At 52.6% G+C, this 22,045-nt stretch overlaps 2 protein-coding genes across 15 annotated transcripts; both read right to left on the bottom strand.

The window, feature by feature from the left end:
* Window positions 1–1,357: 1,357 nt before the first annotated feature.
* RPL13A (ribosomal protein L13a) lies at window positions 1,358–5,148 on the bottom strand. Of its 2 annotated transcripts, none has more exons than XM_082710459.1 (8): window positions 5,028–5,148; window positions 3,332–3,404; window positions 2,881–2,946; window positions 2,580–2,762; window positions 2,292–2,377; window positions 2,055–2,114; window positions 1,654–1,776; window positions 1,358–1,473 (listed from the first exon to the last, which is right to left on the bottom strand). In XM_082710459.1, exons 4-8 carry the CDS (start codon window positions 2,650–2,652, stop codon window positions 1,387–1,389), a joined length of 429 nt encoding a protein of 142 aa, XP_082566585.1. In that variant the 5' UTR covers window positions 2,653–2,762; window positions 2,881–2,946; window positions 3,332–3,404; window positions 5,028–5,148; the 3' UTR covers window positions 1,358–1,386. The 2 variants fall into 2 exon arrangements, with proteins under 2 accessions (XP_082566585.1, XP_082566584.1); XM_082710458.1 differs by having other exon boundaries at window positions 2,580–2,681; window positions 5,028–5,142.
* Window positions 5,149–6,036: 888 nt separating this feature from the next.
* On the bottom strand, window positions 6,037–21,961 carry FLT3LG (fms related receptor tyrosine kinase 3 ligand; the record flags this gene model as incomplete). Of its 13 annotated transcripts, none has more annotated exons than XM_082710404.1 (9): window positions 6,061–6,284; window positions 9,018–9,199; window positions 12,916–13,000; window positions 13,477–13,620; window positions 13,907–13,960; window positions 14,502–14,612; window positions 15,396–15,462; window positions 16,052–16,132; window positions 21,801–21,961. In XM_082710404.1, the coding sequence occupies 7 exons, from the start codon at window positions 15,426–15,428 to the stop codon at window positions 6,078–6,080; spliced, it is 816 nt and encodes a 271-aa protein (XP_082566530.1). The 13 variants fall into 13 exon arrangements, 11 of the variants coding, with proteins under 11 accessions (XP_082566533.1, XP_082566531.1, XP_082566530.1 ...); XM_082710410.1 differs by having other exon boundaries at window positions 12,916–13,054; XR_014305441.1 differs by lacking the exons at window positions 16,052–16,132; window positions 21,801–21,961 and adding an exon at window positions 10,556–10,707 and having other exon boundaries at window positions 15,396–15,766.
* Window positions 21,962–22,045: the final 84 nt, after the last annotated feature.

Here is a 22,045-nt window from a genome sequence, read left to right on the forward strand (position 1 = left end):
TGTGTTGTTAGGCATTTGAATATTGAAATTCTAAATTATAAACTTCCAAGTGGGAAGTGCCTAGGGTGGGGGTGGGGAAGAAGTGTCTGCCCTGGGATGGAGTCCCACCTCTGGTTCCCTGCTTGGCGGGGAGACTGTTTCTTCCCCTCCAGCTCCCCCCTGCTTCTGTTCTCTCTGTTGCTGTCAAAGTCTAAGAGATTTATTATTGCCTACTAATCTACAAGGGCAGTATGAAACAGGTGATGGCAGAGAGCTTGGTACCTACTCAATGCTTCCTTTACTCTTCCAGATCGAAGTCTAGTTTCAGGGTCACCTCAGGCAGGGAAGCTTTGGACTCCGTTTCGGCTTAGGTCATCCCAGGGTGGACTGAGCCCTGCCTTGGGTTCTGTGCTGGGCATGGAGCCTGCTTGATTCTGTCTCCCCCTCCACCATGTCTCTAAAAAGTCTAGCTTTCCTCTTCTGAAGCATTAGATTTCACATTCCCATCCCCACTGCCTAATGCTACTCACCTCCCTGTTTCTTCACACAATGCCCAGACCACTGGATGTGGCACAAGACCAGAACAGCCCACCTACCCTTCAAGGATGGGACTGGTTTTAAGATGACAATTCCATACTTTGCAGCTGAATTAGTGAGAGTTAAGGTCCACTGGGCAACCTCAGGCCATGACGGTTTTGAGAAACAAACCTATACAGGATCCTGAAGGAAATTCCTTATGTGGTAGATAAAAACTCCACAGACAGGTCATAATCCAACCACTGCAGAAAGTGACCCGAGCAGGGCTCCCTTTGCTTGTTGCCAAAAGCCTGCCTCCATAGCAGACACACACAGCAAAGACGCCAAATTTCTTTAAAAATAATTTATTAGTTTTGGATCACAAAATACAGGGAAAGCACAAGGGCAGTGCCTGTGAGCCCTTGGCTGTACTTCCCAGGCTACGTGTCTGGAACCACCGCTGTACAACCCTAGGCTTGGCCCCAGCGCCCTCACACCCTAACAGCTGCAGAGTATTAGCACCCAAGCCTGCGGCATGTTCAAACACCCACATTCACAATGCAGGGCTCCCCTCCAATCATTTTCCAATCTCTCTAAGCAAACACTGAAATAGTTGTTCCGACTATCAATTTCATTGAACTGTCAGGAAGGAGTAGGTCACAGGCAATTATGCCTCAAAGCTCTTAAAGAGGTTTTTTTCCCTCCACCTTTTAAGAAAGCTTTTCTTAACAGAAATGACTAAAACCCTTTCTGTGTTCCCAGCATTCTAAGCCCCAGGCTGCCTGTAGCTTGAGGACAGCAGCCCTGGGGAGTTCCCCATATCCTAGGGCGGCGATGGAGGAAGGGCAGGCCAGGCCAAGCATGAGGAACAAACAGTCAATTTTATTGGGCTCAGACCAGGAGTCCATGGGTCTTGAGAACCTCTGTGTATTTGTCAATTTTCTTCTCCACATTCTTTTCGGCCTGTTTCCGTAGCCTCTGTGGGGTAAAAAGGACAGATGGTGGTCAATTGCTGCTGCCCGGGAACCCACTTGTGCTCTCTGCCCCAAGCTGGGGCTCAAGCGGAGGCCCCTTGGACCAAAGACACTGTGTCCAGAGAGTTCACCCGCAAGGCCCCGCCCAGGAGTGTGGTGCCCTCAGGTTCTGGCCCATCCTTACCATGAGCTGCTTCTTCTTGCGATAATGCATCTTGGCCTTCTCCTTTCTCTTCTCCTCCAGGGTGGCTGTTACTGCCTGGTACTTCCAGCCAACCTCATGAGCCAAGCGCCCCAGGTAAGCAAACTATAGGGGAGGGAGAAGAAAGAAGTCCTGAGCAAGGGGGGCCAGGGCGGCTATGGGAGAGGGAGCAGAAAAGCTGTCCTATAGGACCCAACTTTCCCCAGCAGAGACACACCCACCCGTGGAAACAGTGCCCCTGCTGGCATCAGCTGAGCCATAGGCATTATCGGCACCGCCCACAGTGGCATCCGCAGACCATCGTGAGAAAGAGCCATCATCTGCCAGTCTCGGGCCTCAAGGCTGCCCCCTAGCAAGACAACGTGGTGAAACCTGGAACTCACCTTCCTTGTAGGCTTCAGGCGTACCACCTTGAGGGCAGCAGGAACCACCATCCGCTTTTTCTGTTGGAGAAGGAGAGGGGCTTAAGAGCCCTGGAGTAAGGGACAGGCAAGGCAGAAGGCTGGCTGGAGCAGCGTCTCAGCCAGGGCTGTTCTCATGAGGGTCAAACAATGTAGGTACAACTGCAACATCACGGACGCCAGACACACGAATGCTGCGCAGCCGGCCGTCGAGCTCACCTTGTCGTAGGGTGGCGGGATCCCATCGAACACCTTGAGGCGGTCCAGGGCAGCCTGGCCTCGCTTGGTCTTGTGCGGCAGCATGCCTGTTGGTGGGAGGCACAGCAGGCTCGCTCTGCGGGGCTCACAAGGACCCCACCTCACCCCCCCAAACAGGTAGAGGGGTGGCCTCAGATGGTAGTGCATGTGGAGTCATCTCATGGTCTGGGAACTCGAACACAGGTGGGAGAAGTCCTCATCACTGGCCACCCATCCCACCGCCCCTTGCAGTCCTCAGGCCCAGCTCACCTCGCACGGTCCGCCAGAAGATGCGGCTGGGTGCTCGGAAGTGGTAGGGGCCGCGGGATGGGTTGGTGTTCATGCGCTTGCGGAGGAAGGCCAGGTACTTCACTGGGGAGAGAGAGCGTGCGAGGCCTCAGCCCCCAGCCACATGCTAACTTCTTCAACACACACATCCATACTCCCAAGGGCCTGTTAGGGAACGCAAATGAGCACTTCCCACCACTAGTGGGCTCACTTTTGGAGCCAATGAAGGCCAAGAATCTCCCAGGTCCACCCTCTCCAACCCTTCTCCCAGGACCTAACTTACACTTGTTTCTGTAGAAATTGCCAGAAATGTTGATGCCCTCACAGCGCACAACTACAACCTTCCGGCCTAGAGGAAAAGGAAAGTGAGGCAAATAAGGACAAAGACTCGGAAGCCACCCAAGGGCTCTACCTACAAACTGGCCACCATCCATCTGCCCAACTACTGCTGTGAACCAGAAACAGGGCTCTGCCCGTGTGGAGCTGACCACATGCACAAGAAACCCAAGACCCCAGCAGAGCTCGATTTCTGCTTAAATTAACAGCGTGATGGAAAATAATTTTCCATCTCAGAGCCCTAGATCCCAGGAGAGGGGGTAGCTGCCGGGTCTCAGAGCGGTGCATGGGATTGATCTCACAGTCGTGAGACTCAAACGAAAGATGGTGATTGTTGCTCATCACTGACCGCTGGTTGGGACTCATGACCAGGGGAGCTGAGGACAGAGCAGACTTACCTAGAAGCACCTGTTTAGCCACGATGGCCGCCAGGCGGCCCAGGAGATGGCCTCGGCCATCGAGCACCAGGACCTGGTGGAAATAAAGTAAACTGCTTAGATGCAACCTCAGGTTTTACTCCCCCCCAACCCAAACCAAGCATGGCTTTTTACTGGTTTCTTTCACCATATCCCTCAATGTACCTCTCACCCATGAACAGCCCTGGAAACTAGGACTCAAGGTCCACTGTACAGATGTGGCCAAGAAAGTAAATGGCTGACTCACAATTTCAGTGAACGGAATAAAACAAGGGCCTTTCCGCACATCTCAGCTGCCTGAAGGGCCGGAATTCTTAAGCCCCAATTATATTCAAGGGTGAGAGGATGCGCTGGAATTTGAACAAAGGTTGGCAACACTCTGTCCTTCGATCCAGCTAGAATGTGTAATCCCTGATCCAATTTGTGGAATCCCAACAGGCTAATTCTCTCAAGAGTATTAGTTTCCAGCACAGAAAGATCAATAAAGGAACAGGTTCAGCATAGGCGAGGCCCTGCAGAATAGCTCGGAGCATCTCCTCTACCTTATGCTGTATTCAGCTCTGGATCCCTGACGAACTGCTCAAAACCAAATCCTCAGCTTCTTCACCAGTCATGTCCCCACTCTTACCCAGCGCTTGTTAAACACTTGTGATTGTTGGAAGGCAGAAGGGTACAGAATCTAAAGCCAGAATTCCTGACAATGTGACTTTGGCTAAAAATCTCCAGCCTCCTCACCTGGAAGATGACGATAACAGTATCTGCCTCAGGAACATTCTGCTAAGTCAACCCAATGACACCAAACAAAGCCAACTGTACCAGGTACTCAGTGAGGGCACAGAACACGTGTTCCGAGAACTCTACCACCTTCCCGACTCCACTGTCGTGCCTCTTCCTTCCTCTACCGCTGGGCCTCATTACACCCAATTCCCACGGACATCCTTTTCCCCAGCCATCCCTTCCCCCGCATGGAAGAAATCAGACGAGGAGTCCAGGAACTCGGAGCCAAGCTTCTGCTGCTCGCAGAAGCAGCTTGGGGTAATTACCCACCTCGAGGGCCCCCAAGTAATTACGGGCAGTGCAGCCTTTTATCAGCTCTCTCGCCTTTAAAGCATCCGTCAGCCCCAACGAACAAGGGAAGACTAGCAACGCGTTCCTGGTCGTCCTGTAGGCAGGAACTCGGAAACCACCGGGTAAGATCTCCCACCACAGCGACCAGAGCTGCAGGGCACGGACCAACACTCCGCGGGCCTGGGGCAGGGCGGGAGCGGCCTCCATTTTGGCCGATCCTCGGTCTACTTTATCACCTCTAGGCCGCCCAGGCGCTTCCCGCGCGCTTCCTCGCTGCTGTGGACACACGGGCCCGATTCAGCCAAGGCTTGGCTGAGAAAAAGGCAAACGAGGTCTAATTTTAAAGTAACTCTCCTCGTCTTGGGACCCCCCCCACAGTCGCCCGAGGAAGAAATGATGCCGCGTTTTAGTCAGCCCCGGGTCAAAGAAAACGTCGCGGTATTTTTCTATTCCACTGCTACAGACTTCTTTTAGGTCCAAAGCCTCACTTTTCGCTCAATTATCGAGTTTAGGTTTCAGAACGCACCTACGAGGGAAAAGAGGGCCCAACCTTGCTCCGGCCTGGAACCCACCCCGCCCCACGCCTCCCCGGCCCGCGCGGAGCCCGCACCTGCCCCTCCGCCATCTTCGGCAGCCGCCTGGGAAAGGAGGAAGGTTCGGCGCAGGGTTTCTTATCCCTTGAAACAGGGGCGGAGGAAGTGACGCCGTAGGGGCTGTACGGGCAGCTTTCCGTCTTCTCATTGGCCCAAGTGTCTCGCGCGTGCGCAGAGGGGCCCCGCTAGAAGGCGGTTCGTCTTCTAATTGTCCAATCCGGGTTCAATCCTTCTCGTCGGCTCTTAGGTGTCCATTGGTGTGCCGGGCGAGAGATCACGTGGGGGTAGGAAGCGGCTCTACTGAGGCGGGGTTGGCCCGCCTTGGCCGCCATATTTTTGAGGGGCTGCTAATCTCTCGGGGGTTGCCGGGGTGTCTGCGGTGGAGGGATGCGCCGTCACTCGCTAAAGCGACAGCAGGCTGCAGGGCTCGTGGTGGCCCGCAGGGGGCAAGTGGGCTCTCCCTTCAGCGCTCAGTCTGGGCTTAAACGTCTGGATTCTGGTGCTTGCTCTGCCTCCTCCTGACCTGGGCGAACCCCGGCCCTGTGTGGGGCTCAGTATCCCCACCTGTAAAACAGGTGGAAGTAGGTTTTCCTATGAGATCTAAGAGTGTGCGAGGGAGTGACTTCCAGATGACTGCTGGATCTTCTCTTCGACTGTACCCCTTGCCTCGGATGGCCCCCCTCCAGCCCTACCTTCTCAGATCTGACCTCTCACAGTCCCAGGACTTTTTGGCTCAAGAGTCCTTTCCTCCAAAGCGCGTCCTGGGATCTCGGGCTGGGTCAGGTCACCCACCGCGGGCTCCCGGAGTGCCTGGACTGCTGACATTAGAACGTGTGTCCTGCTCAACCGCAGCTCCCTGGGTTGCGAGTCTTCTCCCGCATAGATCAGGAGCCCCGACAGGCCAGCTTCTGACGCGGTCAGGGTCAGCGCTGCAAAGCACTGGCTCAGGCCCCTGTCGGGGGTCTCTCGGTACCGGATGAAACTTTGCATTAACAGAAAAACCAGGACTCACACCCCCTGTCCCATCTACAGACAGTACCTGGCCAGAGCTGGTAGAAAAGGATGATTTATATACAGTTTCCTGGGGACAAGGACTTTGTACAGATGGGGATAGTTGGGGCTGGGGCTGTGGACTGGCGTTGCCTCCATCCTGGGGAGAGAGTGAGCGGGGCAGCGCTGTCGAGGAAGGGACCAGTCGCTAGCTGACTTCCTCGGAGTTCCAGCTCTGTGTCCTCTGGCAGGTGACTCGTCGCGCTGGGCCTCAGTGTCCTCCTCTGTAAAATGGGATGATAGATGTGTCCGTCTCATTGGGCCCTCTGGGGATCCGTGGACAGAGGAGAGCACCAAGCTCAGCGCTCTGCACAGACTCAGTACTACAAACAATTCCATTTCCAGTGAGTGCCCACTATGTGTCGTGGCATCACTGTCCAAGAGAACTTTGCAGAGTTCTGCAAAAATGGAACCTGTGAGATCCGCACTCTCCCACACAGCCACCCAGCAGCCATGTGGGAATACTGAGCACTCCAAATGTGCCCACGGTAACTAAGGAGCTGAATTTTACATTTTACCTAATTTAAACTTAAACTGGTAGTGTGCTTATTAGAAGAGCAGGGAAGCAGAGTGGACAGGAGCAAGGATATGAGGAAAACTTCCCAACTGGCTACCCTTTCCCAAAAAAATTGTAATAAAAATTACTGTACAGAAACAAGTGCTGAAATGAAAAATCACTTCAACTTAGAAACTGATCCTGGGGGTCGCTGGGTGTCTCAGTCAGTTATGCATCCGACTCTTGATTTTTTGGCTCAGGTCATGATCTCAGTGTTGGGGGACTGAGTCCCACAGGTGTGGAGCCTGCTTAAGATGATCTCTCTCTCTATCTATCCCCCCAATCCCCCAAAGGAAAAAAGAAACTGATCTTGGGTACTTGGAAAACTTGTTTCTTTCTCCTTTTTTTTGAAAACTTTTGTTTCAAAACTTGAGCCGGGCAGTCTACTTTTGCAAATGTAAATTTCAAGAACTCTAAGTAGAGGGAAGTTATTTGTTTTCTTTGTTTGTTTGTTTAAGTAGGCTCCACATCCACTGTAGAGCCCAAGGCAGGCCAAACCCATGACCCTGAAGTCAAGACCCAAGCTGAGACCAAGAGTCAAGACGCCAACTGATGGAGCCACCCAGGTGCCCCTGGGGAAAAAAAAATTTTTTTTAAAGTAATCTCTATGCCTAACGTGGGGCTTGAACTCACAACCCTGAGATCCAGAGTCACATGCTTTACTGACAGAGAGCCAGGTGCCCCAATTATTCTAAAGTTTTCAACAACATATATGGCTTGTGATTATTTCCGTTGTGTTCTCTTTAAGGGCTTTGCATGCACTTAAACTTCCAGATGGCTCTATGATAGAAAGACTATTATTAGAGTCTTTTGTATAGATAAGGAAACTGAGGCAGAAGAATGAAAAGCTTAGATTTCCAGAATGCCCAGAGTCAAATCCTGGTTCTGTCACTCATGTGCTCAGTGACTTTTGGCAAATTGTTTACCTCTCTGTGCCTTGGTTTCAGCCTCTGTGAAACAGGATAATCATGGCACCAGCTTCTCATTTAAATTAATTTGTAGAAAGCCCCAGCGTAAGGGCTGTATCACTGAGGCATTGTATGTGCCAACAATTATTGCAAAATGTTTGTTAGAACCTTCTGGGCCCATCAAGAGCCCATTAGGGCCTCTCCAACTTCCTCCTTCCTGGCCCACCTGCCTCCTGCCTCCACACCTGTCTTCTATCACTCACCTCCCCTACCTCCCTGCTGCCCTGGGCAGGAAGTCCCAGCTCCCCTGCTTGATGTTTGAGGCCTAGACTTTTCACACCCACACTCACACCCACCCCGGGCTGAAGTTACTGGAACACGCAGAGCTTTATCACACCTGGAGGGCTTTGCAGAGGTGGTTCTCTCTGCCTGCTTCAGGAGGCCACTCTCTTCGGGCCTGCAGACTCCTGTAGCCAAATAGCTCCCCTGGGGACCCTCACAACCTTCCCCATCCCCACTGAGCTCACCCTCTTTCCCTAATCTCTCTGCTCCCCCCCATTTCCCACTGGGCCAGACCCAGGGTCATCTGTGCCACCTGCCCAAGCCTATCAGTCTCCAGCCCTGTCCTTTTTTTTTTTTTAAGATTTTATTTTATTTATTTATTTTTAAAGGCTTTATTTCTTTATTTGATAGACAGAGATCACAAGTAGGCAGAGAGGCGGGGAGCGGTGGGGAGGAACCAGGCTCCCCACGGAGCAGAGAGCCTGATGCAGGGCTCAATCCCAGGATCTTAAGACCATGACCTCAGCTGAAGGCAGAGGCTTTAACCCACTGAGCCACCCAGGTGCCCTAAGATTTTATTTTATTTTTCATTTTTATTTTTTTTTTTAAGATTTTATTTATTTGACAGAGATCACAAGTACGCAGAGAGGCAGGTGAGGGGGTGGGGAAGCAGGTTCCCTGCAGAGCGGAGAGCCAGATGCGGGGTTCCATCAAGCCTGGGATCAAGCCCTGTGTTGGGCTCTCTGCTCAGCAGGGAGCCTGCTCCCTGCCCCCTTGCCTGCCTCTCTGCCTACTTGTGATATCTCTCTGTCAAATAAATAAATAAAATAAAATCTTAAAAAAAAAATAAGAGTCATATACCCCACTGACTGAACCAGCTGTGGATCCTCCAGCTCTGTCCTTCTTGATCCCTGACCCCTGACTCTGCCTGACCCTCCTCTCCATCCACATGATGCTAGTCCTAGCCCTGACTCGGGCCTTGTCCTCTCACCCTGGACCCTCAGCCAGCCTCCAGTCTGTCCTCCCTCCTGGCCCCAGCAACCCTCACCCCCAACGAAGTCCAGGGTTCTCAGCCTGCTGAAGGGTTCACCAACACGAGTCCACACTCCACGAGCCACAGGGGCAGGATATCCTGGAGACTGGAGGCACAGGTCACCTGTAGCTGCCAGCCCCCAGACTTCCCCATGCCCTCTGTCCACCTGCAGACTCACCTGCTCCCCAGGGTAGGCTGTCCTCTGCCTCCTTCTCTGCCAGTGCAGGCACCAGGCAGCAGCCATCAGCAGGAGAGCCACGGGCAGCAGCAGCAAGAGCAGCAGCAGGGGGGCCTGAGGGGCTGGCAGGGCTGTGGCCTCCAAGGCCCCGGGACTCCTTGGGGGCAGCAGCGTGGAAGAGTCTGAGGCAAGAAAAAGAGGCTGGGTGACTGAGGAGAAGGTCTGGGCCAGACAAGGGAAGGAAATAAAAGCAGGCTTGGTGCTGGCTGTGTGACCTGAGGTGGGCCACCTGCCTCTCTGTGCCTCAGTCTCCTCACCTGTAAAATGGGGATGTTCATTATACCCACTGGGTAAGGTGGTCACAAAAATTAAACGAGTAGCCACACAGGAAGTTCTTAGAACAGTGTGGCACCAGTCAGTTTGCATTTTCTTTTACAATTTGACATATGTATTTCTAGTGCTTATGTATTGATTAGTTTATTCCTTTTTCCTCCAGTGGGCTGTGAGCTCCCTGTGGGCTCTGGGGTCTTTGTGCCCTCTATACCCCCACCCTGCTACTCTCTCTTCCCCTCACTTGCCAGACTCCAGGCACATGTGCCTCTTCACTGTTCCCTAAACATGAAGGCAGGTTTCTGCCTCAGGGCCTTTGCACTGGCTGTTCTCATTTTCCCAACCCTCAGCTACGTTCTAGCCAACCACCTCACGCCATGATTCGATCACCCTGCTGTCATTTGCCTGCATGGGGCTCAGTACACTCAGATCTTTTCCTGTTAATTACTTGGTTGCATGTTTGTTGCCTGTTGCCTCAATTAGCATGTCAACCCTACAAGTGCAAGCACCTGGGTCTCATTCTGAGCTGTGTCACTGGGTACCCAGGAGGTGCCTAAGAAAATGTGGTCGAATGAACAAACAGTCATAAATGTAAGTACAAATGAGCAATGAAGCTTAATATAGAGGGCAAGATGATCGGAATTATGGGGAGAAAGTAAGAAAATTAGAGGGGAAGGTTTTTAAATATCTTTCTCAGGGGTGCCTGGAAGCTCAGTCGGCAGAGCATGCGACTCTTCACCTCACGGTTGCGAGTTTGAGCCCCACCTTGGGTGTAGAGATTACGAAAAATAAAAATAAAGATGAGAACTCGACAGATGCAGTACCAAACACAAGGACAGAAAGCTTCCGAATAATACCAGGGTAAGGTGGGGAGAATACGTTCACACAGACTCAACCCTGATCCTGCCAAGAAAATTAATCTCATTTTTTCTTTTCCTCCTAAGACAGGGTCAGTTATAGAACTTGTTATGGACTTGGCCACAAAAGTAAACTTTTTTTTTTTTCCTAAGATTTTAGGTACTTATTGGAGAGAGAGAGAGAGAGAGCGCGCGCGCGAACACATGAATGGGGGTCCAGGAGAGGGAAAAGCAGGCTCCCCGCTGAGCAGGGAACCCAATGCAGGACTCGATCCCAGGACCCCGGGATCATGGCCTGAGCCAAAGGCAGAAGCTTAACCAACTGAACTACCCGGGAGCCCCAAAGTAAACCTCAATATGCTGGGCCAAGTCAAGTATCCACAGCGCATAGTCTCTCACACACTCTGATGACATCATTTCTCATTGATCCCTTAGAGCCGTGGTCTCTGTTGACTCTGAATTCCCACGTGCCATCCTTGTTAAATACACACCTGTGAGAGAGACTTAGTAGGGGATAGAGGATGTAAAATATCTTACTAATTAAAAAAAAAATACTTTAAATCTTTAAAACAAAACAAAACAAAATAGAATCGAAAACACAGTATCAGGTATGTGTTCAAATAGTACTGCTTTGGAGACATTTGGTTAAATATGATTTGTGATTTCAATGATGAATTTTTTTTAAAGGTTTTATTTATTTATTTAACAGGGAGAGAGATCACAAGTAGGCAGGGAGGCAGCCAGAGGGGGGCGGGGAGCAGGCTCCCTACTGAGCAGAAAGCCAGATTCAGGGCTTGATTCCAGGACCCTGGGATCATGACCTGAGCTGAAGGCAGAGGCTTTAACCCACTGAGCCACCCAGGTGCCCCTCAATGATTATTTATTTATTTATTTATTATTTTTTAAAGATTTTATGTATTTATTTGACAGATAGAGATCACAAGTAGGCAGACAGGCAGGCAGAGAGGAGGAAGCAGACTCCCTGCTGAGCAGAGAGCCCGATGCGGGGCTCGATCCCAGAACCCAGAGATCATGACTTGAGCCGAAGGAAGAGGCTTTAATCCACTGAGCCACCCAGGCACCCCTCAATGATGAATTATTAAGAATAATTTTAAAAGGGCATCTGGGTGGCTCAATCGGTTAAGTATCTGCCTTTGGCCCAGGTCATGATCCCATGGTCCTGGGATCAAGTCCTGCATTGGGCTCCACGGGAAGCCTGCTTCTCTCTCTCCCACTCCCCCCTGCTTGTGTTCCCCCTCTTGCTGTGTGTCTCTCTGTCAAATAAATAAATAAATAAATCTTTTTAAAAAAGAATAATAATTTTAAAATTATGAAGCCAATAGCATCGTTCTAAAGGACTGATTTGCTGCTGTCCAAGGCTAAGGGTGGGAATTATTCAAAGGGGGTCAAGTTAAGTCGTGGGATTGCAGTGGGGATCACAAGAAGACACACGTATGATAAAATTGCAAAGACATCTATGCTTTTAGGGAGTGAATTGTGTCCCTCAAAATTTATACATTGGAATCCTAACGCGACCTCATTTGGAGACAGTCTTTACACCGATAATCAAGTTATAATGAGGTCATCAGGGCGGGCCCCTCAGCCCATATGATAGGTGTCCTTATAAAAAGGGGAAATCTGGACACGGAGGCGTGCACAGAGGGAGAAAGCCAAGTGAACGTGAAAATGGCCATCAGCAAAGCCCAAGGAGAGAAGCCTGGAGCAGAACCTTCCCTCTGAGCCTTGGGAAGGAGCCAATCCTACCGACGCTTTGATTTCAGACCTCTGACCTCCAGAATCTGACATAATGTACGTCTGTTGTTTCGATCACCCAGTTCGCGCTACTTAGTCCCGCCAGCCCTATAAGGTACCAACACGCGCGGGTACACAAGTGCGCATGCGTGACTCGTAAACTGGGCATCAACTCTGGACTATAGGGCGGGACTGTACCCTGCCGTATTTCTGGTGTGGTTATCGTGCTATCAGGAATGGGAAGCATGGGTAAAGGGCGTCCAGGACCAGCCCCCCACCCCACGCCCTGTACAATTTCTTTGTACCCTCCTTTGAATCTGGAATGATTCCAAAAGAAAACGTTTTAAAAACAAGACCACCATTCATTTTCTACAAAAGTAACGACCGTGAACATTCAATTGGCGGGGGTGGGGGAGTGAATTCACTTAAAAAAAAAAAAACCAACAACAAAAAAACCCCCAAAACCTTTAAAAACCTTGGTCGTTAGAGGGACCCATGGCTCGTTGGTTAAGCCTCTGCCTTCAGCTCAGGTCATGGTCTGAGGGTCTTGGGATAGAGCTCAGCATCGGGCTTTCTGCTCCGTGGGGAGCCTGCTTCCCCCCCACTCCCACCCCTGCCTGCCTCTCTCCCTACTTGTGATTCTCTCTGTGTCAAATAAATAAATAAATAATCTTTATAAAAACCAAAAAACCTTGGCTGCTAGAGAATCTGCACTTACACAAGCGGTTGCAATGTTTCTACAGGACAGGGCTGCCTTGGAGAAATAGGCAGGGGTTATGGTTCCCTTGTCAGAGGTGAGGAAACTGAGACCCAGCTAAAGGACCGAACTTGGGGGAACACGCCCAAAGTCACACAGCCAGTGGGAGCAGAGTGGGGTCTGGGCTGGCCAGGACAGGGTGTGTGAGGGGCTGTGGGATGGGGGAGGGGAGGGGGGCCGTGGGATGCTGGGGGGCTTTTACCCGGCTGACACTGCAGCTCCAGACACCCAGAGAAATTCCTGCGGGTGATCCAGGGTTTCAAGGCTGCCAGCTGCTGGGAGGTGTCCTGCAGGAGGTGGGAGATGTTGGTCTGGACGAAGCGAAGACAGCTGGGGAGGGGCTGGGGGCAGGGGAGGGAGACGTCACCAGGGCTTCGCCCCCACAGTCTGCTCAGGCCAAGGGCCTTCCCTGCCTGGCAATGCCTACCAGGGGCCCTCCCTTGGAGGCCTGGGTCACAGAGGGAGTTCGGACCACTGCCCCCCGGGGTTGCTAGGGGGAGAGAACCCCTCTGCAGCGCCCAGCAATAGAACCTGAGAAATAAACTCGGAATCGGTGCACTGGGCCCAGGACTCCCGCCCTCATTTAGTCTCTGGAAAAGTGCTCTTTCCAGCAAGGGGGTTCCCAGGGGGCCGGGGGTTCAAGCCCCACCTCCCCTGGGTTGCTAGTCAAAGGAAATCTTCAGCAAGATCTAGCATAGCTTGGCTTCCAATCCCCAGGAAGGCAACTCGCTCCCCTAGTTTGTCCCCCAAGTTTAGGGCTTACCTGGAAAGCACATAAAGTGACAAAGTGTATCTCCGTGTTGACGTTCTCCAGTAGAATTTGCATTTGGGTCCCGGCCACAGCCTTGAGCCGTCCTATCCAGTGCTGGGCCAGGACCAGGCGCCAGAAGGCCCCGCAGAGCTCGTCCTGGGAGAGACAGCCCCAGCTCGGGTCCGCCCGGCAGAGGTGGCTGGGGGCTTGGACTGGTGGGGCAGGAAAGGTGAGGGGCTGGCGCTGGGAGTCCTGCATCCCCGGGATGGGTGGTGGGGGAGGGAGAGGAGGAGGAGGAGGAGGAGGAGGAGGAGGAGGAGGAGGAGGAGGAGGAGGAGGAGGAGGGGACGGCAGCCGGTCGGCCTACTCTTCCCCCGAGGGGCGGTGCTTCTCAAGTCTCTCCTTCCCACCTCAGCCCTAGCCCCGCCCATCGGTGACTCACGTCCTGCAGGTTGGAGGCTACGGTGACTGGATAGTCCTGAAGCAGGTAATCAGACTGCGGGAGAAAACAGGGTCAGGCCGGGCTGAGGACGGGAGAAAATAGAACTATGAGGACGCAGAGGCAGAGAAAGAGGGGGACAGTGAGCCGAAGGGGACAGAGACCCACACACAGAGGGGACAAATGAAGAGAACCAGGTACAGGGACCCACAGAGAGGGGGACAGTGGGCCAGAGGGCGGAGGACAGGGACCCAGAGAGAGGGGGACAGCGAGCCAGAGAAAGTGCGGGATAGTGAGCTGAGGGGCACAGAGACCCACAGAGAGGGAACCAATGAAGAGAGTATGGGACAATGACCCAGAGAAAGCAGGACAGCAAGCCAGAGGGACACAGACACAGGACACAAGGACAAGGACACAGAGAGTGGGGGACAGGGACCCACAGAGAGAGGGGGAAGACAGGGACCCAGAGAGGGGGACAATGAACCAGAGAAAGGGGACAGGGAACCCTAAAGAAGGACACCTAGACGGGGAGGTCGGTCCCAGTGACGGAGCCGGGGCCTCAGGCAGGCGCCCGGGGAGGCCGGGACATGCCCCTCACCAGCTTGCGGATGGTGGCTGAGAAGGTGGAGGAGATGGGGCTGTGGCTGAAGGAGCAGTCAGGGGTCCCGCGGAGGCCAGGGCTGAGCAGCAGCAGCAGCAACAGGGAGGTCTGGGGGCGCGACACGGGGCGGGGGCGCCCTCTGTTGGCTCCACACGCACCCCTCGCCTGCGCCCCCCCAGCCCCCATCTGTCTCTCTGCCGTCTTTCTCCTTTTCCAGGTCTCATTCCTTCCCGTCCAGGGCTCGGCCCTCCTCCTTCTGGCTTCCGTGTCCCTCTGAGAGCAGCCTTCCCGAGTCTCCTCTCTGCCTCTAGGCTGGCCCTTCTGGCTCCTCTCCCCATCTGCCAGCTGTGCCCGAGGCTCCCATCTCTCCTTGCCTCAGCCCCAGGCTTTCCCTCTCTGCTCCTCTCTCCCGTTTCTCTCTCCGCCTGTGTCCTGCCTTCCCGTTTGTGTCCACCTCCCTCCATTTCTTTCCCCCACCCCTGCCCATGTCCCCCTCTGTCCATGCCCCTCTCCTCTGTCCATGTCCCCCACCCCTGCCCATGTCCCCCACTCCTGTGCTGTGCACATACCCTGCCCTGTCCGTGTCTCACCCCGTCCATGTTCCCACCCCTGCCCATGTCCCCCCTCCTCTGTCCATGTCCCTCTCCCCTGCCCGTGTTCCCCACCCCTGTGCACGTACCCTGCCCCACCCATGTCACACCCCTGCCCATATCCCCCACCCTTGACCATGTCCTCACCCCGTGCATGTTCCCCTGCCCTGTGCATGTGCCCCACCCCTTCCTTCTCTCCCTTACCCCTGTCCATGTCCCCCTCTGTGCATCTGCTCTCTCAACTCCGCCCACCTTGGTACTGCTCTGCCTTTCCCCCGCCTTGTCCCCCAGGTATACGCACTGTTGGGCTCCCGGCTGGCGCCAGCACTATCATCTCGGCCGGAGGCCCCTCATGCCTATGGCCGGATCTTGGAGGGGACAGAAGAGGGAGTCTCAGACCCTCACACCCCAGCCCCTTCCTCACCCGCCCCTTAACCTCCCCACCCCTCCCTTGGCTCCTTGATGTGGCTAAGTTTCCGCCTCCTACTCCCTCGGGCTTCCTGCGTGAGCCCCAGTTATGGTGAAAACTCATCTCCCCTTCTAAGAACCCCGACGTCCGGTCCTCGGAACCCTTCCCAGGCCAGGGACCCAGCGACCTGACCCCCATCCCTCCTCCCTCATCCAGGAGAGGGACCCCAGCCCCGCCCCTCGGGGACCCAGACTCCATTTCTCCTCACGCACCAGGCTTGCCCCGGCTGGGCGTGGAAGGGGCCAGACCGGGTGACAGCCAGAGATCGAAAGCGAAAGGAAGTTTTGGGGGGCGACAGGGAGCTGGGGTGGATCTGGCTGAGGCGAGGGGCGCCACCTGGTGGTGACAGGTGGCGGCCGACTCGCGCCCCCAGAGTCCTGAGCTGGGTGGAAGCTTGGCTGGGACACATGACAAAGGAGGAGCTGCCCCCAGCCGGAAGCAATGCCTGCAGGGCAAAGAGGCGGCCAGCCTGGGGCCTTCATTCTTGCCTTGTATAGGGAAGACTGGTCGGAGATGGACAGAGGCGCCAGGAGGAGGAGGGCCGGGCACTGGACGGAGTGGATTGGAACCTGGAAAGAGAGAGACAGAAGGGGGTCCAGGCGGGGTGGGGGGATGGCAGGTGAAGGGTGCGTGCGGGGCCAACAGGGCATCCCCACCCCGAGCCCACAGACCTCCCTGCTGTTGCTGTCCTGCCCTGGCCTCCGGGATTGCCCCTTGTGACATAGCCTCACCACCATCTTGGATGTGTGGGCTAAGGGTAGCTTCTGGGGGGCTCCAGGGATCCTTGGCTTGTATCTGCATAACTCCATCCCCAACTCTGTCTTCACCTGGCCTTCTTCTCTAGAAGTGTCTCTCCTCTGGGTGTCCCTTGTAAGGACACTCGTCATGAGATGTAGGGCCCACTTGGATAACCCAGGATGATCTTTGCTCAAGATCCCCAACTTTATTATATCTGCAAGAACTGTTTTTCCAAATAAAGTCACATCCATAGGTTCCAGGGGTAAGAATGTGGACATATCTTTTGGTTGACCATTCAAATCACTAAGTTCTCACCAGGCTGTTTCCCACCTCTGGGCCTTTGCACATGCTCTCCTCTGCCTGGACTGCTCTCTAGCCACATCAGATCCTCATGGTCCTTCTGGATACAGTGCACGCACTCATCATCAGGGAGAACCAAATCACACCCACAATGAGATCACCACACACCAGTTAGGATGATCACCATCAAAAAGATGGAAGTGTTAGGAGGCCTGGGTGGCTCAGTCGATTAAGGTCTGGTGGCAATGTAAGTGGATGCAGCCACTATGGAAACTGGTATGACGCTTTCTCAAAAAAATACTGTGAAAATAATAGAACTACCCCATGATGCAAAAATCCCACATCTGGGTATTTGTCCCAAGGAAATGAAATCAGTCTCTCAAGAGGTATCTCTTTGTTCACTGCAGCCTCATTCACAATAGCAAGATAAGACCTAAGGGTCCACTGATGGATGGGTGAATGGAAAAAGAAAATGTGGTATACACACACAATGGAATCTCTTTCGGCCATAACAAGAAGGAAATCCTGCTGTTTGCAACGACGTGGATACATCTGGAGGTTGTGATGCTAAGTGAAATAAGCTAGAGAAAGATGAATCTTGTAGGGTATCACTTATATGTGGAATCTAAAAAAAGGCAATTCAGAGTGCAAGTAGTCCCAGCCTGGGGCTGGGGTGTGTGTGTGCAGGGGAGATGGGGAGATGTTGGTCAAAATTCACGAAGTTCTGAGGATCCAATGTACAGCATGGTGACAATAAATAACAATACTCTATTGGGGCGCCTGGCTGGCTCGGTTGCTTAAGCATCCAGCTCTTAATTTCGGCTCAGGTTACGATCTCAGGGTTGTGGGATCGAGCCCTGCATCAGGCTCTGCACTGGGCGTGGAGCCTGCTTGGGATTCTCTCTCTCCCTCTGCCCCTGCTCCCTCTCTCTCTCAAAAAATAATAAACTCTAAACAAAACCAAAAAATCAATACTGTATTGTCTATCTGAAATTTTCTAGAGGTTGGTTTTTGCTTTGCTTTTGGGTATATCTGAATTTTGTTTCCAGTGTGATTAAGACAGTGTTTTCATCAGGCACAAAAAGGTAACTTTGTGAAGCGATGGGTGTGTCCATTAACTTGATCACCATAACCATTTTACAATGTATGGGTATATTAAGTTACCATGTTCCATACACTTAAAAACCATGTTGTATATCTAAAACATATATAATCTTTCCTTGTCAATCATACCTTAATAAAGCTGGAAAAAAGCTTCAACACTCATGGCAACTTTCTCTGGAAGGTAGCCAACACACATCTTTCCCTCCCTCATACACACACACACACACACACACACACACACACACACAAACGCAGCTTGGGCAGTTTGGGTGCCATCTCCGAGCACTCCACGTGCCCTGAGTTTCCTCTGTTATTATAGTACATGTCACTTTACCTTCTGTCTTCCAACCAGAGCTGAGCCTACCTCTCCTCTGCTTACACACCTTCTGTGGCTCCCTATTACCCTTAGGACAAATTTCCAGCCCTTCTGCCACAGGGCCCACTTTCCCTTCATCTCTTCCCTTCACCCCCGTCCCGTATGATAAGATCCTCAGTCCTTAGCTCCAAATCCAGCCTGGCGCGAGGGCTCCTCTGGGTCCCCCAGTGTCCTGAGTCCCCTCCACAGATGTACAGATTATGGGTTCCCAGCACAGGCTGGGAGCTTGCTGGATTGCTGGGTCTGACTTTTCTTTGGGTTTCCAGCTTTGCCCTGCCAGGGCCAGGCACACAAGAAGACCCAGGAGATAGGTCTCATCACGTCAGGCCTGGCAAGAGTCGCTTCCAACCCTGGCTGGGTCACTGTGGGAGCTTGGCCAGCCCCTTATCCTCGCTAAGCCTCAATTTCTTCAACTCTAAATCGAGGGCTGAGGTGGTAAAAGAAAATATGAAGTCCCCTCCACATCTGTGCGTCTGGGAATCTCTTGCTTGGCTGTCCTTCCTTGTCCTTCCTTGCACCCTGCTGGGGGCGGGGGAGAACCTCAGGCACGGTCACGTGACTCATTTTGCTCAATGAGAGTGAGAGTGAGGACAGTGAGAAGCGTCACTTCTTTTTTTTTTTTTTTTTAAAGATTTTATTTATTTATTTGACAGAGAGAGATCATAAGCAGGCAGAGAGGCAGGCAGAGAGAGAGAGAGAGAGGAGGAGGAAGCAGGCTCCCTGTTGAGCAGAGAGCCAGATGCGGGACTCGATCCCAGGACCCTGAGATCATGACCTGAGCCGAAGGCAGCGGCTTAACCCACTGAGCCACCCAGGCACCCCAAGCGTCACTTCTGCATGAGATTAACGGGGCAGGGAGTGGATCTTTAATGGCAGAAACCACGTTGAATCCGGCCTCCGTCAGCCCAATTCACGTGAATCACGTTAGCAGAGCCTGCATGGCTCTGATGAACAGAGGGCCCCTGCCACCCACAATGGACAGCTAGTGTGAGCAACCAGTGAACTTGTGGTTGACGACCACAGAGGTCTGGGGGTTGTTACTGCAGCAAAGCCTCGCCTGTCCTGTTACACCTGCCATCTCTGCTCCCTGCCCTCTTCACTTCACGTTCAGCCTGGCTTAGCTCCCTTGTCGCACTGAACAGATGCTTCTCGATTATTCATGTGCTTTCAGTCTATCTCCTCTTGGGGTGGGCAGGATACCTGGCCCCGGAGAGGTCCACTGGAACCTCTGATTGTTCCCTTGCATGGCCAAAGGGCCTCTGCAGATATGACTTTGTTAATTATCTTGAGATGGGGAGATTATCACAGGTTGAGTAGGTCGAGTGTCACCACAGACGGATTTGGAAGGGAAGGAGGGAGGCGAGAAGATCACAGTCAAAGTGATGCCATGAGAGAAAGACTCGAGTGGCCACTGTTGGCAATGAGAAGTGATGCAGGGGGTGCCTGGGCAGCTCAGTTAAGCATCTGCCTTTGCCTCAGGTCATGATCCTAGAGTGCTGGGATCAAGGCCCACAGTGGGGTCCTTGCTCAGTGGGGAGCCCCTGCTTCTCCCTCTGTCCCTGTTACCCTCCACCCCGCTCGTGCTCTCAAATAAATAAATAAATAAATAAATCCTTAAAAAAAAAAAAAAAGTGTTAGGCGGTCATGCACCAGGGAAAGTGATTCTCCCTCCCCTTGGGCTCTAGCTAGCAATGCAGTCCTGCTGACACCTTGATTTTCTCTCAATGATACCCACTTCAGACGTCTGACGTTTAGGACCCTAAGATAATACATTTGTGTTGTTTTACTTAAGCCACGAACTTTGTTACAGCAGTGACAGGAGCCTAATACACCTGTCCCCTGCTAGCACATGGGCTCCTGCGCCCGGTGGTCTCGCCAGCACCTAGAACAGCGCCTCACTCACAGCTCACTGGGTATTTGTTGCCTGATTAGAGTCTGCACAGACTGGGTCCTCCTGCCCACCCCCCAGGACAGAGATGATTGGCTCAGAAGCCGAGGCCTGACCCAAACTGGCCAATCAGATTTTCTCCCCCTGGAAACAGCACGGACACTTGCCTGGGCTCTGGGCTGGGGGGTTGTGGACCTGGCTGGCGGTCACCTTCCGCTGGTTAAAGCAACAGGATTACTAGGAAGGACACTGAGGCAGCCCATGGGATCCTGGGGGGAACTGTCAAACCACAGATGGGAACAAGAGCCTTCCAGGGACTTCCCTCCAGCTCTCTCATTCCTTTCTTTTCCAGACGTCCAGATCCTGGGAGAGGTAATTATTCTGCCCAGCCTTAGTCAGAACCTGACAGGAGGCTGGCTGCCTATTCCCATTTGCCTCATGACAGAATTAACCTCTAACAAGCAGCAAGCATTCACAAAGCATGTCCCGTGTACCCACCAGGTCAATCAGTCTGGTTGGAACTATTAGTCCCATTTTGCAGATGAGGAAACAGGCGCAGAGCAGTGAAGAAGCTTTCCTAAAGTCACATCGCTGTAAGAGGTGACAGAAGACAGGTAGGGACAGAAAACTCCAGAGATGGGACGCCTGGCTGGCTCAGTCAGTGGAGCATTGGACTCTGAATGTCAGGGTCATGGGTTCAAGCCCCATGTTGGGTATAGAGATTATAAAAGAAAATGAAGCTAGGGCACAGGCGTGACTCAGTGGGTTAACCTCTGCCTTCAGCTCAGGTCATGATCTCAGGGTCTTGGGACCAAGCCGCGCATCAGACTCTCTGCTCAGCAGGGAGCCTGCTTCGTCCTCTCTCTCTGCCTGCCCCTCTGCCTGCTTGTGATCTCTCTCTGTGTCAAATAAATAAATAAATAAAATCTTTAAAAAAAAGAAAAGAAAAGAAAAGAAAAGAAAAGAAAGTTAAAGAAAAGAAAAACCCCAGACAGGGTACCTGGGTGGCACATGGTTAACCAACTGCCTTTGGTTCAGGTCATGATCCTGGAGTTCCAGGATCGAGTCCCACATCCGGCTCCCTGCTCAGCAGGGAATCTGTTTCTCCCTCTGAGCCTCCCCCTCTCATGCTCTCTCTCAAATAAATGAATAAAACCTTTTTTTAAAAAAAAGTACTATTAAAAAGAAAAAGAGGGCGCCTGGGTGGCTCAGTGGTTAAGCCGCTGCCTTCGGCTCAGGTCATGATCTCAGGGTCCTGGGATCGAGGCCCGCATCGGGCTCTCTGCTCAGCAGGGAGCCTGCTTCCTCCTCTCTCTCTCTCTCTGCCTGCCTCTCTGCCTACTTGTGATTTCTCTCTGTTAAATAAATAAATAAATAAATCTGTAAAAAAAAAAAAAAAAAAAAAAGAAAAAGAAAGAAAGAAAAGCCCCAGAGATCAAAGAGAAAGAAGGAAAAAGAAAAGGAAGAAGGAAAAAAAGACCCCAGAAATCATGTGCCTCCAAGAAAGGACCGGTCCTGGTTCCTGCGTACTTTTGGTTTCTCCAGGATCTGGGGCCCCTCAGATGCATGTCTTGCCCTATTTTCTGTGGGAGGTCTCTGCAGCCTTCCTGAAAATTCCCTCTTATCCTAAGCTAGCATTAATGGGGTCCTGGCATCCCAAAGAATTCTGAAATGGGCATTGTGCCGGAGCCACTCAGGTGGGTTCATGGGAATGGATGGTTAAAAATTCAGGAATTTTGTCAGCCTGTTTGTTGTTCAGTCATCTGCACGGGAAATCTGACATGGTGGGAGCATGTTCCAGTTCCAACGGGAACCTGCGAGTGTTACTTACCAGGCCTTTATCCTACTCCTGAGAGCCACTGTGCTTTTACTCTGTACCAGCACCCCATGGATCCTGAAACGACGCGTTGGCAGAGCAAGTCAAAGAGTGAGAGCCTTAGGATGGAGAAGACCCGGGGGAAAACAAGAGGCCCTGGGGTCCTGTCCAGGGCTTCTCAGAGTTCCCTTTATCTGTTTGACAAACACTGTGTTGTACCAGAGCCAGCCCACCCGGCTGCTGAGTCTCTGAACTCAGAT

Source organism: Mustela nivalis (genome assembly GCF_964662115.1).
Source record: "Mustela nivalis genome assembly, chromosome: 18".
Classification (NCBI taxonomy): Eukaryota; Metazoa; Chordata; class Mammalia; order Carnivora; family Mustelidae; genus Mustela; species Mustela nivalis.